Source organism: Nelumbo lutea, chromosome 6, assembly GCF_056320005.1.
Source record: "Nelumbo lutea isolate HS-2025 chromosome 6, American lotus-T2T, whole genome shotgun sequence".
NCBI lineage: Eukaryota > Viridiplantae > Streptophyta > Magnoliopsida > Proteales > Nelumbonaceae > Nelumbo > Nelumbo lutea.
Genome location: NC_142689.1, coordinates 55030407 through 55049622, shown reverse-complemented (window position 1 = coordinate 55049622; position 19216 = coordinate 55030407). Strand labels below are relative to the sequence as shown.

The window sequence follows — 19216 nt, the reverse complement described above, 5'->3', positions numbered from 1 at the left end:
AAAAATGAAAGAAACAATCTATTTTCATGTGAGAACAACACCCAAAGAATGATAAACCGACACTCTCAAAGAATGTGTTCCCAGAGAATGTGTGGTTATCAGAACATTAATGCATATTAATGACCACGTGTCATCAAGTCCCACATGAGAGAAGGGGTATGCTTGGTATTTCACACGAAATGATAGAAACAAGCTCTAAACAACCACCTTTCATTCATTTGACACTACCTCATTGCCATTGCACATCTCAGAGGAAGGAACTCCCTTGGCTCCTGTTGCATCAAAAACTGGACAGCGAGCGAACGGTACAAATACCTGGCGACATTTCCGGCCAGATTCATGTAAACAGGTAGGTGCATTCCTTCCCGTCATACCTTGTTTACTCATAATTGCTCTGGCTAGATTCAACCAAACTAATCTCCAACAACAATTATCCCTAACAGATGTTGAGTTTCTATCATCTGAATTCATTTGTTCACATTAAGAAATAGTTTCATTATCCAAACGCCATTCCTGTTTCTGTAGAACAAAAATGCGTTCTCGAAAAACATTTTGCCAAGCACCTCTTTACTCCCGAGGAGCAAGAAATAAAATTCTTGTTCTAGCACAGGAATTTCTAAAAGAACAGGAATAGGTGGAAACAATGCCAAACAGGGCCTTAATCTCCACTTTTTCCCCTTCTTACCTATAATGGTTGAACAGATGGAAACGGTCCTCACCAATGCATTTGTAAAGAAAACACCAATTTGGGGACAAGCACAATTAAGGCCTTTTCTTATACACCTTGTCCAAAGTATCAACCTTCCCAAGGAACACTTCCGAGCAAAAACCAGAGACCTATGGGGGAATGGGCTTAGTCCAAACTTCCTTAACAAGAAAAGGGTAAAGAGACAGAGGCCAAGCAAACGATTTTGAAAAAAGAAGCAAATGAAAAGAAACCTTTAGACAAAGGGAACCAAACCCTTTCATCGACTTACGGGGGTTCAGACAAACATTAGCCAAGAGAAGCAAGAAGTCTGTCACACAAGTCAATTCTGCCACCCTTAAACCTCTTCTAAACCAAAAATCCCAATTTCATTGACTTAAGGGGGTTCAGACAAACATTAGCAAAGAGAAGCAAGAAAACTGTCACACAAGTCAATTCTGCCTCCCCTAGACCTCTTCTAAACCCTAAATCCCAATTCAAAGAATCAAGGGTGATAGGAGAAGAAATACACTTGGCCACAATCTCATTGTTCCTCAGGGAAACCAAATAGAGAGCATAGGAAATAAATCCTCAAGGGATGAACTACCCACCCAGATGTCTTCCCAAAATCTCACCAAATTCCCACAACAAACATCATACCTGATATAACGAAGGAATTGAGAGTGAATCCTTGAAATTACTTTCCACGATGAAGCAAAGTAGCCTAAAGAGATGAGCCAACATCCCAACCATTGTTCGAACAACCATGTATACTACTTATAACCTCCTGTTACAAGGACCCTCTCTCTCAAGGCCACCTCCAAAGCCATTTGCCCAACAAATACGTATTCTTACACATTAAGTTTCCTAGGCCCAAACCACCCTGCTCTTTATTCCTACAGACCAAATCCCATCTTACTAAGTGGTCCCTTTTCTCCTTCCCAGGTTCACAAAGAAATTCCTCATCAGTCTCTCTAACCTCTTGGCTTCCTTAACAGGGACTCTAAAGATAAAAGAGAAAATAAACTAGTAAGTTGGCTAAAGTGGCCCTAATCAATTTAACTCAACTTTCCAAGGAGATTGAATTCTTCTTCCATGAGGCCAACCTTCTTTCAAACTTTTTTTGAATGATCAAAAAGAAATTCCATTAAATTGAAAAAAAAGGAAGTACATCTCAACACCATTGGTTGTCAAGTTGACACACCAGATACACACTAGAAATCAAATTGAAAAAGAGTCTTCATTACAAGGTTGTAAATCAAGGGTGCTCTAGATTCAAACCTTTTTTCAAACTTCTCCAACACCGGATTCCAAAAACGACTCTCTTTACGGTTGCACCAAGAGGAGACATAAGTAGGGCATAGGCCAAGAGATGGGGCAATCTAAGCACTCTGCAATAGACCCAACAACCCTATCCTCCGGATTAATGCCCACTACACAACTTTTGGCCCAATTAATCTTCAAATTGGATACACTTTCAAACGAAAGTATCAAATCCTTAAGGTTCCTCACCCTCTGTAAATCATCCCCTTCACAAAAGATTATATCAAAAAATTGGAGGCGGGTGATTGGAAGATTGCTCCTACCAATTCTCCAACCCTTAAAGGCATCATCATCATCTGCTTTTGAAATTAGCCAGCTAAGCACATCAGCTACAATGGTGAAAAGGAAGGGGTGATAAAGGGTAAACCTTGTCTTAGTCCTCTAGAGGCTGGAAAGAAAATCTTTACAACACCACTAACTAGCACGGAATAATGACAAGAGCTTATACACCCAAGAATTCATTTACACCACCTTTCTCATGGCCTTCAAACCCAATTGGTGTGTTCCAAAATTAGGGGGTTTGCTTTTGAGGGGTTGTCATCTGAGAGAGTTATGTAATGAAAGGGTAATGTTGTGAGGCTGTATTCTGCATGCTATTTTCCGGCCATCATGAATAAAAAGAAATACTTGTACTTTTGAATAGAAGAACCCTGTTGAAGCAGTTGATCTATTCCTAACACTATGTGGAGCTAGTGGATTTGTGGCTCGCAAATCACACGTTATTCAGGGATATGCACAGAACTCATACTGACTTTTTATTATTTTTTAAGCACTAATGTCCCAGACCTGCTGTTTTGTACAGAATCACATTGTACAAGGGCTTATTATATAGCTATGGTCATTAATAAAATACTTCAAAAAAAAAGTTCTTCAATAAAATAAAAAGGTGTCCATATACTTCTCATTCCAGAAGGAAATGGATCTTTAGAACAATTAAAGTGCAGTAATATGATATAGTATAATATAATGGATCTCTAAAGGACTCAGCAACACATTAACTATAAGATATCATTGACCATGTATATTAAAAAACAGTCAATCCTGCTCTATGCAGTCTACATAATTAAATCACTTGCTAGAGAGGGATTTAGGCATCCTTCCACTATATACTTGGTTTCCTTAATGTTAGTTCTGCTTTTCCTTACCAAAGAGCACTTCAACTTCACTTTCCGTGGTTTAAAATGTCCCTAATTTCCCTAATATTTTCATGACATATATCCATTTCCATGGGTAGTGACACGAAATTTTACTGGAATCAACATATTCCCCAATGAACACTACCAAAACTATATGGGGTACAAGAGATGGTTTCCACAACATATTCCATTTCCACATCCATGTATGGCATCATGAAATTTTGCTGGAATCAACATATTCCCCAGTGAATACTACCAACACTATGTAGAGTACAAGAAATAGTATTATAACATAAGTTGGTGTAGATATGTAGAGCAACAATATTATTGCCTTCCTAACTTACATGATTACCATTTTTAGCTAGCTCAATATTCTTTATCAGCAAAAAAAAATTGTATCATTAATTAAAATATGTGGAGTTGATTACAAACTGATGACCTAATAGTCATCCCAAGGATCACAACCCAAGTTACAATGAGGCCCAATATAGTTGCTGCCTTGCATCCCCTTGTTTGGAGCTCAATAATCATTTCAAACATGAAGTTAAATGTTGGCCTCCAGATTTGAGCTACCCATGAAGTAACTATGTTGGCCGCCAGATCGTTGTGTAGCTATGGTATATCATATCATGATATATATATATATATATATAAAAACTAACAAAAGTAAATAGAACGTGGTTTATCTGCCTTCTCTTGTCTCTTTGATATTTTATCACCTTGGATTGTAATTTTTTCCTTTTTTTGATTATTGAAATTTAATTCATTACTCAAAAGAAATATCTGTTACAAATAAGCCAAGAGAGAACCAGCAGAAGTTCACATGATCTTTAACCATTCTACTTTCTCTTGGCCTACAAAAAGAGGGAGACTTATGTGGAGATGTTCTCGCACTGCACTGATTTGGGCTCTTTGGGAAGAAAGGAATGCTAGAATTTTTCAAGAAAAGGAAATGAGCAGTCAGGAATTGAAAGGCTGTGTGTTGCATAGGGCAATACTTTGGCTGAAGACTTTGGAAATCTTTCATCAATCCTCTTTTAATGACCTTTGGAGAAATTGGTCAGCAATGGTGAGGTGTTCACCCTAAATGACCTTTGGAGAAATTGGTCAGCAATAGTGAGGTGTTCACCCTTAAAAGACAAAGTTAATTACAAGCTGGTCTCCTCCATCTGAAGGCTCATCGAATTTGAACTTTGATGGAAGTAACATGGGTAATCCAAGATTATCTAGAATGAGGGGGTGTTTTGAGAAATGAGAATGGAGAGATTGTGTTGCTCTACTCGGGTCCTTTAGGAGTTGGAGACTCTATCAGGGCAGAGCTATTGGCTGGGGGTACAACATCTAATAATTGAAGGGAATTCCAAGATGGTGGTGGGCTGGTTGAAAAATCCTGAAGATGCTATATGGTGCTACAAGAACGAAATGAAGAAATTCAGTGGGTTGACAGGGAATATGTTGGTCTCTTCACAGTGGGTGGAGAGATCAGCAAATACTTTGTCAAATGTGTTAGCCAAGCAAGGGGTAAATAGGGAAGAATTGTTTGGGCTCAGCTGTGATTCCTGTATTTCTTTCCCAGTTTACTTGTAAGATTCAAGGAGGAGCTGCAGCTTTCACCTCTCCTGAGATGTTGCATGAATTCACAACTCAAATCAGTTTTTGAATTAATAAAATTTACTATTCCTCATAAAAAAAATAAGCCCAGAGAGAGGCTCAAGGTGCAGCCTCACTTTTTTCCATTTCTTTCCTTCTTTATGCTTTTCTTTACTATCAAAATCAGGGGGTTTAGAACCCGAAGAGAAAAAAGAAGCAAAAAGAAACTGCCACAGCATATAGCCATATACACATGCATCATGTTTGGGAAGGAGTTACTAGTTTTCCATAATATAAAACCCACATAACTGCCTAGTATTTGACAACCTTGATAGCAGCCAGCTTGAAAACCATAACTTTAAAATTGTATGGTGCAGGATAAGATCAATATGGGCATGACTTACTGCAAACTCATTCACTTCACGCAATTTGGCAGCTAACTCCTTCAAATCCTTGACGTCTTCCACAAGCTTAAAAGGTGTACTCTCTAATGGGAGTGGTTTTACCAGTTCAACATTCCCAGTTTTTCTATCAACAAAATCCCGCTCTGAGAGTTCTTCCTGTATAAACAAGGAAACCATGAAAATGTGAATCCCAAATTAAGCAAAACGAATACCTAATTAAGCAAGCTACTGCAAAGATAAACACAAAGAAGGAAAATAACAAACTAGACCATTACAAACAAGTAAAACAAAGTTGACAAAAGGATGCATAGGTGAAACTGACAATCTAATAGCATCTAAGTACACCATTAATCATACAAAGAATACTTTGTACTCGACCAAAAAGGCCATAAATGAAATTTGCAACTCACATTGTAGTTAGTACGAGGAGCCTAACAAAGATGACATAGTAGATCAACAGTTAGCAATATCTGTGTTGATTAAACCCTAACAAATAAGAAAATAATAAAAATAAATTAATATATAAACACACAAAATGAATATTTTAGTTATTGATCAAAAAAATGAATATTTTAGTTTAATAATCTATTTTATAATTATAATCTCAAAAAAATTAAGAATATAAAAGTATTTCATAAAACAATATACAAAACTGCTTGGCAACTAGGCTAGGCGAGCCTCCAAGGGCACCTTGTTGCATAGGCATCGCCTTGACAACTATGGTAACTACTTTCTCATTATAGTAACAACTTTCTCTCTTTTTTTTTTGATAGTTGAAAGATAAATTTATTAACCAAAAGATTGGGAAGTTACAAGCAACCAAAGGAGAGGCACGAGATGCAACCACTCCTTTAAAATATCAAAAATTCTCAAAGTTAATCAAAGTACAAATTACAAGGTAGCACAAAATAAGGAATCCCAAGAATGCCCTTGTTTAGCAAAGGAATAGGCCAAACTATTTGTCATTCTGCCCACCCATTGAATTCTAACGGTCATAATTTTAGTTGGCCATTTGACCTTTTTGAGAAGATCCCTGTAGCACTAAATGACAGAATCTGGGTCAAATAGCCACGCCACAACCACCTTAAAATCACATTCAATTAATAAATTCTCCACCCCATGCTGGTGTGCAAGTTGGGATCCATCGCTTACTTTCAGGAAATAGGATTTCAATTCTTCACCTTAAAGGAATGTCGTCAGGCTAGAGTCTCCCCCCCCCTTCAAACACGTGGTTTCCCAGTTTTACAGGAAATAGGATTTCAATTCAACTTCCCAATTTTTCAGGAAATTGTATTTCAATTCATTCATGGGATAAGCCCACCTTGGTTACTTTCAGGAAACAAATTGTCAATCCTGTGTAATCTAAATTTCAAAAAATGTTTTCAACCACCTCAGTACCCATCCATCACGTTCACGCCAAAGACTACATGACATCCACCAACAGTCTACATTCTCAGTCAATTTGCTTATCATTCTCCCTCTGAACCGCCTATCGTTCTCGGTTAATCTGCATCAAATCTGCAATTTTTCAGGTATCAACTATACCTATCATTCTCCCTCTGATCACTCTTCTTCTGATCTGAACTATTCAAATTTTTCTACAGTCTCTGGACCAAATCTGTATCAACTGTGCAATTTCTCAAAGTAACTCTCCCTCTGGTCATTCTTCTTTCTAATCTGAAATATTCGAAAATTTCTATAGATAGGCATTTTTCTAAAACTTCATAAATTTTTATATTATTTTAGCCACCAGTTTGGTGGATTCATTGTAGTTTAGGTTAGAATAAAGGATTTTGGCTCATTCCTTCTTATATTTATAGTGAATATGCCATTCATTGTGATTCAAATCAATTCAATTAAGAATTGGTTCTTTACTTTGTCATTTTGTTTTTTTTTTTATATTTAGTTTGGTCGAGGGTAACTTGTTTTAAAGACTTACTAGAAACCAATTTCCTTACATTATTTAAGACTATATTGAGATTACTTTTTATCATGCATTGGATAAAGAGCCATTGTATGTGGATTATTTGACTTTCAAGTCAAATTCAATTATGTCATCTTAGACTGCTATTGTATAAGTGGTAAGTTCTATTGTTTTAGGTACATATATGGTACATATTACTTAAAATAACACTTTTCTATATATTTTGTCTTTTAGCATACCTACATTTAATTTTTGACAAGTTTGTAAAAAAAATAGAAATAACCTTACGATTTACTATATGTTTCACAATTTGATTTGATTCAATTTTCTTTACGATTTTAGATACAATTACTATTTTCAGAACATTTGCTGAAGGGATTGACCAAAGAGGTGAGAAGGGGAGAGAATGAAAAGCATGATAAAGTGGAGGTAATTCTCTTGAAAATGTCCAAAAAAATGAAACTGAAAAAGTTGAGGAGATTCGGGGGAGAACAATAAGTGTCCCAAGAGAGGAAATTGAAAAGAAAAAACTTGAAGAACATCAAGGGGAAGAATAAGTGCGGAGGGGATAGGAGTTAAGGTTGTTGGTGGTAATGATTGCAACCAAGGAGGAGGGATGAGTCAGGAGGGGAAGGCAGATGTGAACCTCGTTTAGAAGGGAGGGTTGTGGAAGCGGAAAAAGGGAGAAGTGGAGGAAAAGAGGTGTTGATGGGGAGAGAACCAAAGTGGGATTAACAAGGGAAAGGAACCAGTGGAGGAGTTAGCAAACAGATTGGGCTTGAAAGCAGATTCCACAAAGGAACTTAAATCTTATTTTAGGAAAGCTAAGGAGGTGGGTAAGGTGGGAGGCAAGAAGAAGAAAAGGAAAATGAATAGAGATATCTTTACCCTTGTTTCTCAATCAAATCAAGTATGATTTATCCTCTAGCAATGGGGTGTAAATCTGGAAAGATGTTTGGATTCGAGAGTCCATGTTTAAATAGGTTTTCCTTCTTCTTATGCCATCTCTACTCTTAAAAATAAATCAAACTCTGAGTTTGTCTACCTTCTCCTTCTCTTGGTCTTGTTTGAATTTGGGCTTTAGAAGGAATCTGAGAGAGTCTGAGTTAGGTCCTAAGTTTGGTCTTTTGAACTTGTTGGATGGAGTGTCTCTTGACAACTCAGATTTGGATAAACATTTGAGGGTACCAAATTCTAAGGGTAAATTTTCTTGTAGGTCCTTTTTTAATATGTTGGTTAGGGAACCCCCCCCCCCCTTTCAGGTCCCTTCCTGTGATGTGTTACAAAAGAAAAGGCCAAGCTGGCCGCTTTCTCCTAGCTGGTGGATCTTGTGCAAATTGAATGGTGAGACTGTTTTCCCCATTAATCTCCTGCCATTTGGCCTGTTATATTAGGAATTGGTTTTCTGTTCTTTTTGGTTGTATGAGATTCTCCTGGGATATTAACTAATTCTTAAAATATCATCTAATGCTGAACGCAGACATCATAAAATTGCAAATAATTTCTAGACACCAACATCTATTGAGACACATCAATTAAGATTAAGAAATTGACCTAAACAAGGATTAAGTTACTGCAGGAAAATATATCACAGATGCAATCAAAATCAAGATGAATACCAGTTTTTAAACTATCCAATTATGCCTCTATATAATCATTCAAGTCTTCCTCAATACTCACCAAAAAAAGGCTTCCAGACCTATTCATTTGAACTGTACACCATGAAAGAAGAAGCTATTCATAAATTCTTTTATCAACATATGTCCTAATACATCTATATTTAAAGGCATAGGATATTTTCTTCTTGGTGACTTGTGGAAGACATGTCGCCAACACTATACATAAGCAAGAACCATGAAAAGAAACAATCAACTCGAACTAAAGTTATGTGATGGGAGTAATCTAATAAGAACTAACCAGAGGATGTATAAATCTACTCCCATCCTCGCTTTTGCGCAACCAGACATGGTCGAAAGGCTGATTCGAGTTGTTAACCAATATACTGAATTCATCTTGAGGTCGAGGAATGGTTGGTATATGGAATGGCACGCGTGGTCGTGCCCCAGTAGTTTTTTTGTCCCTCGAAGCCACTTTAACCGCCGTGGAAGGATTTGAATCGTGCTCCTCCTTTTTCTCCATACTACGACTAACTCCCTTTTTCTTTTTCCCATAAACCAACTGAAACCCATCGTCAGTATTCATCGAACCCATACTCCTCCCGCTTTCCTCTTCTTTCTTCCTCAATCTCTGAAACTCATCCATCGAAACATCACATCTCTCAAGGACCTCGTCACTAACATTAACCAGCCAATCATAAGCTTCCTCTGAATCCTCCGGAAAAATCAATTCTTTCCCCCAAAGTGACCTCGACGAACCAATGCTTTTCAACAACGATTCAGACTTTTCGGCTATTTCCCTAATAGGTGTCTTGAACTCGTCGAAGTTATAAAAGAAATGAAAATCCTTGTCCGAAGGAATACCTCTAGAAGAACCTGAAAGCTTCGCAATCGAAGATGATAAAGGGCCAGTAGCCAACGCTTCCAGAGTCTCCGCCTTTTTCTTCGATGACTTCTCCATCCCCATCTCCATTGCTTCGCTGCCCATTTGCATCAAGAAGAAAACGATTGTCTAGGGTTTCGATTCAGCAGCCACCGCAGGTTGAAGAATATATGTATCGAGCATAGAACATTTGTGTACGGATCTAGAGTTCGTACTTTCTAGGGCCTCTCTTGGTTTATGGTTTAGGGTTTAAGTGCCGCCATCAACCATTAGAACGACCTCTAAACATTTTCTCTGGTTTTGCATTTCAAAGTCCATACGAAACGTGGAATATGAAGTAATAAAGTTCGCTCTCTAACCTCTCTCTGCAATTTTGGATTAATCGGTTTCATATCCACTTTAAGACTTGATTAGCGCATTGTTTTACCGTCACGTAGGGGTGCAATTGGGCAGGCTCAACCCGAACCCGGTCCAATTTAATCCGGTTTTTTGCACGGAGTTTAGTTGGATTTTCGAACCTCGGGTTGGGCCTGTGCATGAAAAATCATGTTATAATAATCTATATTTCTATTAAAGCTATGCTTGGTTTGAAGGAAAATGTAGAAAAAGGAAGGAAAACATATGAAAACTTATGTAAGATTTGTAAAGATTTCCCTATATTTTCCTTCCTTTCACTACTTTTTCTTTCAAAGCAAACATAGCCTAAAAGAATGTGGTTAGGCTAGAGTTTGCCCCCTTCAAACATGTGGTTTCCAGTTTTACAGGAAATAGGATTTTAATTTAACTTATTCCCAATTTTGCAAGAAATAGTATTTCAATTCATTCATGGGATAAGCCCACCTTGCTTACTTTCATGAAACAAATTCTCAATTTTGTGTGTCATCTAAATTTCAAAAAATTATGTTCACATCCAAGATTACACATGACATCCACCAACAATCTGCATTCTCAACCAATATGCTTATCATTCTCCATCTAAATCGACCTATCATTCTCTCTCTGAACTACCAATCATTCTCAATCAATCTACATCAAATCTGCACTTTTTAAGGTATCGACTACACTTGTTGTTTTCCCTCTTACCATTATTCTTCTGATATGAACTATTCGAAATTTTCTACAATCTCTGGACCAAATCTATATCAATTGTGCAATTTCTCAAAGTTACTCTCCCTACCATTCTTCTTTCTAATCTGAACTATTCAAAAATTTATACAGTCTCTAGACCAAATCTGCACCAATTGTGCAATTTCTCAAAGTTACAGTTTCTGCAATTCCCTTTTTATTTTACCCATCCACTTTGGTTTGCAGGGTGGTCTTTTAATTTGCTAAGATTTCACATAGCCTACCCACACCATCTTGCCTACTTGTAATTGTATATTGCGTTTAGACCTATTCATGGGCCAGGTAACCCGAGGGCTGGTCCAGCCCGGCCCATCTTAAATCAGGTTTGGACAAAATTTTATGCATGTGTGCTTGGGCTCAGGTTTCAGGCTTTATATAAGGCTCAGCTCAAGCTCAAGATTTAGGCCTGATCGTCAGGCTAGCCTCAGGCTTGAGCCTAGTAATTTTCTATTTATAAGGAGGCAAAGTCCGGCTTGACCCATGAACAGGTCTAATTGCGTTAATAGAAGCATGTGACGTGCTATTTGTGCATCTAAGCAAAGCACAAGTCTTAACTACTAATTAACTAGTTAATTGTAACTAAAAAAACAGTTAACAATTTATTGGGTTCAATCTTTCACATTTCCCAATGGGGAGGTTCAGTACTTCAGTAGATAGGATTTGAGGATCATATTCTAAACATGTTATAGTGGTGAAGTATTACTTATGCAGTTAAATTTAATCTAATGAGAATGAGAATAATAGAAAATTAATAATAAATACTATTATATTATTAATAGAAAAATAATAATATTAGCAGTTAATATTCTTTGTTTTGGTTAGAAAGATGTACACAATTTGTCTCAGCTTTCATAGGAGTTTTTTTCTAAAATTTCATAAAGTTTTATATTATTTTAGCCATTGGTTTGGTGAGTTCATTATAGTTTAGGTTAAAATAAAGGAATGTCCTAATTCATTATTAGTGAACTAGCAATGACTCGTGTGATGCATGAAATTTGTTAAGAAAAAGATAAACAATATAAACATATAAGAGTATACAATTGTTTTGTATTTTTTACTTTTTAAATAATTATTAATTATTTATATTTTATATTGTAATTTTAATAATTTTTCTACAATACAAAAATAACATAATTAATTTAAACTATGATTGTTCATCAAACTGTTGAAACTGACCAACTTGACATGAATTAGTCAATTTTCTAGGATTTCTTATTGACGTTGGTTCAATAATTTCCCAATCCAATTAGGTTGGGTCAATTTTGCTTTGGCTATTTGTAAATTGAACAACTTAGCCATATATACATACTAAAGAGAATAATAACCTATCCAACTTGCAACAAATAGGATCCTCTTAGAAATTGGATAAAGTGAAATTTTCTTATAGCATAAGAAACTCTCTCAACTCAAAGGTACCAACAAAGAGGTTGAATTTTCTCATGCCGGAGGTGATCCTATGATTGAGGTTATTTGTTTCATTTATAAATCCGATAACATTAAAGTCGCCCCCACACACTAAGGACCTTCCAAAAGACCACTTATAATTGCTAACTCCTCCCAAAATTCTTCTCCTCCTTGTAAGAGTTTGGTCCATAAAAATTGGTTAAAGACCCTTTCAGTCCATCGACCCACCTTAATTTAATTATAATTATAAAATTATCAATAAATTCTTTTGTACACTCCGGAGGTGTTCGGTATCGTGGAATGTCCACAATATATTGCGTCACACCACAGGCCAAAATCTCCTTAATGGATTTTTCTCGTGGATCAAACCACGCAACTATCATTCATTGATCCTGTGTTTCACCTATAAATTTTATCATATGTAACCCTTTTTTTTTTACCGTTGCAATATACCGCTTGCCGCTGCTTGCTTCTGGCGTTCTGGGCTTGCCGCTGCAACTCCGACCATCAGTGCTCACTTGCTTCTGCAACTTCAACCTTGCTGCACCAAACTGCCATCGGCAAGTGCTCTTTCTCCAGCTACCCTTGGCTTCTTTTTTTTTTTCTTTCTTTCTTTTGTATTCTTTTCCTGCAAACATACGTTGGTGTTCGTATTCAACCTTGTTGCATCGACCATCAATGTTCTTTTTGAAAACTTTAGATTTGTGTTCGTTGGTGTTCTTTTTTGTTGGTGTTCTGCTTTTTTGTTTTTCCTAACTTTTCCAACCTCATGGAATAGTTATTACAATGAAAAAAATCAGCATGATCTTGAATGAGTATCTATTTTCTTATATTTATTATAAAAGAAATTTGGGTTGCTGACTTGGTAAAAAATTTGGGAATGAAAAAAATTCAGCATGATCTTGATCGTGGTGTAATGGAATATGTTGTTTGGATATAAAATTAAAACATGTTTTATGATTCACCAGGATCCCAAGTTTTATGCAGTTGTTTTTCTTCAAACAAATAGTTTTTAATCTTCATAGAAGCATATGCTTCTATGAAATATCATTAGAAAAACGAAAACAAATTATATTCTTATTTTGGGGATACAGGGGTTTTCATTGTAATATTATAGGATAAGATGTGACTGTACTGCCATCCTAATTATACTCCATGTCTTTCCCTACTATCCAGGTTTGTGGAAAGTTGGGTTTGTTGGAATTATTTTCTATCAAATATCATTAAAAAAAACAAAAACAAAAACTCTAAGAGTGGGTTTATATAAATGGCCAGTAGCTGGAGGGGAAAATGTTAGATAGTGTATGCCCTTAGCTCCAATCAGAATGATGTATATTATGATATTTATTGTAAATAAATAAAGTACATATTTGATTCATGTTATTATGGTGTGTTTCTGTGTAATACTCTTAAACTTGACACATATGAGACTCGTGCTAGTTTAGAATCTTCATAACCGTTAGATAGATCTGGGGAGATTTATCCTATCAAGGCTAACACTGATGTGCCACCAAATTGGTTGGGGTGGCTTGTCTTAGCTACCAGGGTGAGACATGTGGTAAATACAGTGTGGGTTTCTTGAAACCCTGAACCGGACTAGAATTCCAGTATTGCCCTGGACTTTGGAGATAGATGGGCAAAACTGGAATGTTACACCTGACCCCTAAACTCGATTATCATACTACACTAGGTGTCGGATTGGGCTATCTTTGATATGCCAATCAGTGAGATCCTTAGAGGGGGTCAAAACCTGGGTATGTTGGGACAGTCCGAGAATTCATCTGAGTGGGTGATCATAGTAACAGGATCAGCCCCTTTGTCAGACAAAGTGAATGATCGGGGATGCAATCTCTCTGATGGAAACCGAAGCTACTGACAACCAATTTCAATCGTTGAAATTTGTGTTTGCAAAAATATATATATATATATATATATATATATATATATATCCGAGATCCATGTGAGTAGAGAGTGCAGCACTGTTCTTTGCAGCTGAGGGAGAGGTCCTCTTGTGTCGGGCAGTGATTGATCATTATGGGCTGAAATGTTAAGTGTAAGACCACTGAGGGTAATACCTGATGGGCTAATCTTGCATCTACCTACAGTCCTTGGGTTTTTATAAGGTGGCTTGACCCAGGGACCACTTAGTGTAAGTGTTGGGCCCGCTGAGCCCATGGTGATGGGCTCAAGGGTTCACTGTTTCCTATAGTGAATTCGGCCAAGCCTTATAACAGAGGCTGGGCTGAACCCATGTGGCTGATGTGTAGATCAATGTTTGGGTCCCACGCCATACAAGGATACACAATTGGGCAGCAGTTTGGAAGCTAAATGAGTACATGGACTTAATGGGCCTAAAGACCAATTCGAACTGGTATAATATGATTTTTTAAAAGGGGGCGGTTTTGGGATTTAGATCAGTAGATAAGATAAGGAGTTATCCCTATACACTCAGAGAGTCTAGATCAAAATAAAGATTTGGATTAGGAAACTCCTAATAAGATTAGGACGACTGATCTTTATCTGCAGATAAGATAAGGGTCTATTCTTATCTCTTAAAGAGAGTCCATATCCAAATAAGATTTGGATTAGGAAACTCCAATAAGATTAGGAGGAACTCTCTTTAAGTTTATAAATGGAGGAGGAGGGTGAATCCCAATTCACCCAAGCTTATTACAGATTCAAGAGAGAAGACAACTCCAGTAAGACTGACGCCATCTTCTGCTCTTTCCTCCCTCTATTGCTGCCACCATTGCCAGTCCGTTCTCCACCAGTAGGACTGATCAAGAAGTGTTATTGATATCAGTTTTTGGTGAAGAACTGATATGAAGTCGTGCTCTCACACCCTTTATAGAATTCTTGTTGAAGAATTTGGTTCTTGCTGAAGAACCACCTACTGATTCTACTCCACCCTTCGTTGTGTCATCTTCAGTGGGAACAGTCTTTGGCATTTTCCTTGGGCGTGAATACCTTCATTGGGAGTTACTATTACTCCATATCAGGTACATCCCTCTCCTATCTTTTGGTTTTAGATCTGGTCCATTTTAGGGTTCAAGATTGATCATTGAAAATGCAGTTTTCTAAAACAGGGATTGTGATTCCCATATGGGTTTGGCTATCCATACAATGGATCTCTCATCCCTTCAGAAAAAACATTACAGAACATACATAAACAAACAAAACAAAAATCATTTTAGCAACCAGATAAATCCCATAGAAAGAAAAACAATTAGCCATATATATACAAAGCACTAGGCTTAAAAGTCTCGTACTGAAAGCTGGAAAGCCACCTAGAGAGAGGGAGAGAGCAGATGGAAAATTGATAAGAAATAGAAAGAAAAATGTGGGTTTCTTGGCATAAACCAACAAGATAGTTTAGTGAAGACAAGCAGTTTATGCACATACTTCAACCGTCAAAGCATGGTGGACATCAATTTTACAAACTTCATAGATCCACTTACATCTTGGATTATGCTGAATACAGCCTTGATGGCCAATGGTATAATACCTGGAGAATTTTGATTTCCTTGTCAAATAAATAGGTAAAAGAGTAAAAAATAAGATATAAGAGCTCTGACTTCTTTCTTTACCGACAACAAGTACACATCTGAACCATTGACCCATACTCATAGGGATAAGAGAAGAGGAGTTTTTTATCTATAACTTTTACCCATCTATCCGGATACAGCCTTTTCTCCTTGTTTTCTGCCCAACCTAGGATAAAAAGCCTTATTTTTGGGAGAGTCAAATGCAACCTTAGAAACATTACTCAAGTTTGTTTTTCTACTTATAAACATTATTATTCCAGTCGAAGTTCATAAAGAATGTTGCAAAAAACACTTGATGGTTTTCTAGTCTAGATGTTTAGGCTGTCTAGTGTGATAGAAAATAAGAGAGAGATAATGAAGTTAAGAACTTTGAGTGCATATCAATACAAAGTGGAGTGCAAGGGTGATGCGGTTAGAGGATTAAACATGTGGCAACTTTAGATGGTGGAGAGTTTGGATGATCAACTGCACCATCTACCCACATTGCAAAAATAGAGTTGGTCGTGCAGGGAAGCTACTAGGAAACCTTTTCCCAAGAGTCATCACTATTTGGATAATCTAATTCATAAAGGTGATACAGGGGCCCACTTAATGGACGGTTGGAAGCAATAAAAGGACACCTGAAAACCATTATGAAGTGAAATCATTTGATACTGGCACTCTAGCATTCAAGTTTACATAGTCATCATATAAAATTATCTTGGGTAGAAAAGGAAAACTTAAATTTAGATCATTTCCTAAAGCCTTGAAGGTAGTTGTTTGGATAAACTTTTGCCTTTATGTTGAGCATTTGGTAAAAATTACTTTAGAAAACATTATAATCTGAAGTCAAAACACAAGCCCCAAGCCACAAAGCCTCAAATTGGGTTTTTATCTTGATGCTCATCTAGGCACAGCCTAATCTGCATATAGGCCAATACTCAACAGGGGTGTGCAACTTCTACCGGCTTGGATTGAAGATTTGGTAAATGGGCTCAGCCCAAAGGCCAAAACATGATCTTGTGATGGCAAAAAGAAGAATTTTTGGGTACTTAGGATTTGGGTTTATGGACACAGAACCTTTTGTTCCTTACTCAAAATTTCTTGCATTTTTCTGCAATTTTCTACAATTTTGATGCATTTTCTGAAATTTTCATGCAAATTTCTGCATTTTTTCCTGATTTTCTTGCATTTTTCTGCAAATTTCATGCATTTTCATGTGATCTTCTGCAATTTTTTTTTCTTATTTTCTTGTAATTTCTGCAATTTTCTGCAAGTTCCATGCATTTTTTCTGCAATTCTCTGCAAATTTCATGCAATTTTCTGCATTTTTTTCTGATTTTCTTGCAAATTTCATTCATTTTTTCTGCAAATTTCATGCATTTTCGTGCAATTTTCTGATTTTTTTGCAAATTTTTATTTTCTTGAAATTTCTGCAATTTTTTTTCAAATTTTCTGCAATTTTGATGTATTTTCATGCATTTTATGCAAATTTCATGCATTTTCCTGCAAAATTTCTGCAGTTTTTGCTTTTTTTTTTGTCTTTTCATGCATTTTCTACATTTTTATTTTTATTATGGGCAAAATTGGAAATCATGGTTGAAGTTGAGGAAAAGACATTCACTCCACCCACTCAAATTGTACAGAAATATATGGCCACCCAAACAAACACAATGCAAGAGGAAATAGCAAACGAATCTGCAACATGGTGTGAGGTCGAGGAAAGGACATTTATAGAGTTTATGGTTGAACAAGTAAAAGAACATAATAGGCCAACATCAACTTTTAATACCGAAGGTTGGAAAAATATTGTGGAGAAATTCAACCAGAGGCACCACAAGTCATATAGTCGAGATCAATTCAAGAATAAATTTCACCATCTAAAGAAAATTTTCAATGATTATCCAAAAATTTGCAACCATACAGGGGTCAGCATAGATCTAATCACAAAGAAACCAAGTACCAATGAGAGTGTATGGGACTAATTTATTTCGGTAAGAATATTATGAACATATATAGATTATTGTTTTTTATAGGTTTTAAATTATTAGTATGCTAATACCAAATATACTTCATGCAGAAGTATAAGTGTGCTAAGCAGATGAGGAAAAATGGTTGCCCATACTATGAGGAGTTGGAGATCATATATTCTAGGTCTAGTGCAACTAGTTTCAGCTCTATGGGCAATGTGGAGACCCCTTCAGAGGAAGAAAATGATCAAATACCGCTAACACAAGAGTTTATTGGTAACAACTCCCTCAATGACATACAAACACCTTATGCCTCCACTCTAGACACCCCAAGAGGTGACATTGACATAGAGATTCGGCCAACTACAAACATGTTAACAAGAAGGGATTCCCTACCATCATCACTCAAGAAAGGGAAGAGAGCTAAGCAAGGAGGTGATCTTATGTCTACTATGGAGATATGGTATGAGATACCCAAATGTAGGATGTACATGATTGAATTTCAAATGGAGAGGCAGATTAGAAAAGATAAAGAAATGGAAGAACGGAGTAAGGAGAACCAAATCTCTAAAAGTATGGAAGCTGTGAATGAATTCTTGATGATGTGAATCATCAATGTTGGACAAATCTTGAAGGCAGCTCAAGCCTTCAAGGATGAGTATTGGAGGCTTGCATTCTTGACATCTACTACAGACTCCCAAATTGAGTGGTTGAAGAGCCTATAGACACGGAGCTATTAGCTCATTGGTTTGTTTTTTGGATATGTGATGTGGCATTTTGAAAATTTAAACATGTTAGGATGGATTACATGGTTATCTTATTTGGATTATTTTTTTGGCTAAACACACTATCTTTTTTCTTTTTTTATTATGATTAGTTAAAGTATTATAACGAACATGATTTTCAATTTGGCGATGAACTTTTAAGAACATGGATTATAATTTTTTGATGAATCTAGGTAGGGAATATAATGAATTTTGGTTTGCAATTTATCATGTTATATTTGTATATACTAAATATTGGTGCTTAAATGTTATGTCTCATTGATAGGAATTCAATGGATAGCTCAAGTGTGGTAGATACACTTCTATTTGGTGAATGGGACAAATGTGATGATGAATCTATTGAATTCATCCTTATGAATAAAATGATGAAATGTCATAACACATGTTTCCTTAAGTAGCCTTATTGCACATCAAAGTTGAGTGGGCATGTTTTTGTCCATGAATATTTAGATGACCTAGAACACCCTGACAAAGTATATAATACATTTAGGATGGAGACGCATGTTTTTTTTTTTTTTGCAAATATATTAAGAACGAGGCCTTATGGAAAACACTTGAAATATCACAGTTTAAGAATCTTTGACAAATTTTCTCTTAACTGTTGGCCATAATGAATGATATTATATTATGGCCAACAAGTTCCACCATTCTAAGAGCACTATTAGTGTTCACTTTAGGAGAACTTGCAAAGCAATATGTAGACTTGGGAGATAATTGATCTATCCACCCTTGTTTGAAGAGGTGCATCCTCACATTAGGCGTTCGGAAAAATATTATCCATGGTTTTAGGTAACTCAATGGCATTTCTTAACAAGTCTACATATTTAGTGTATTTTCCATGTTTTGA

General features: G+C 36.4%; 1 protein-coding gene across 2 annotated transcripts in view; it reads right to left on the bottom strand.

Annotated features, from left to right (window-relative positions):
* Nucleotides 1-9957, bottom strand: part of LOC148848952 (Polynucleotidyl transferase, ribonuclease H fold protein with HRDC domain-containing protein) — a 54893-nt gene extending 44936 nt beyond the window's left edge. For both annotated transcript variants that reach the window (XM_088949913.1, XM_088949914.1), the window contains exons 1-2: nucleotides 8980-9957; nucleotides 5139-5294 (exon numbers count right to left, since the gene is read on the bottom strand). In XM_088949913.1, coding sequence (XP_088806039.1) covers nucleotides 5139-5294; nucleotides 8980-9672 — 849 coding nt within the window. In that variant the 5' untranslated portion in view covers nucleotides 9673-9957. The remainder of the gene's footprint in view (nucleotides 1-5138; nucleotides 5295-8979) is intronic.
* Between the last annotated feature and the right edge of the window lie 9259 nt (nucleotides 9958-19216).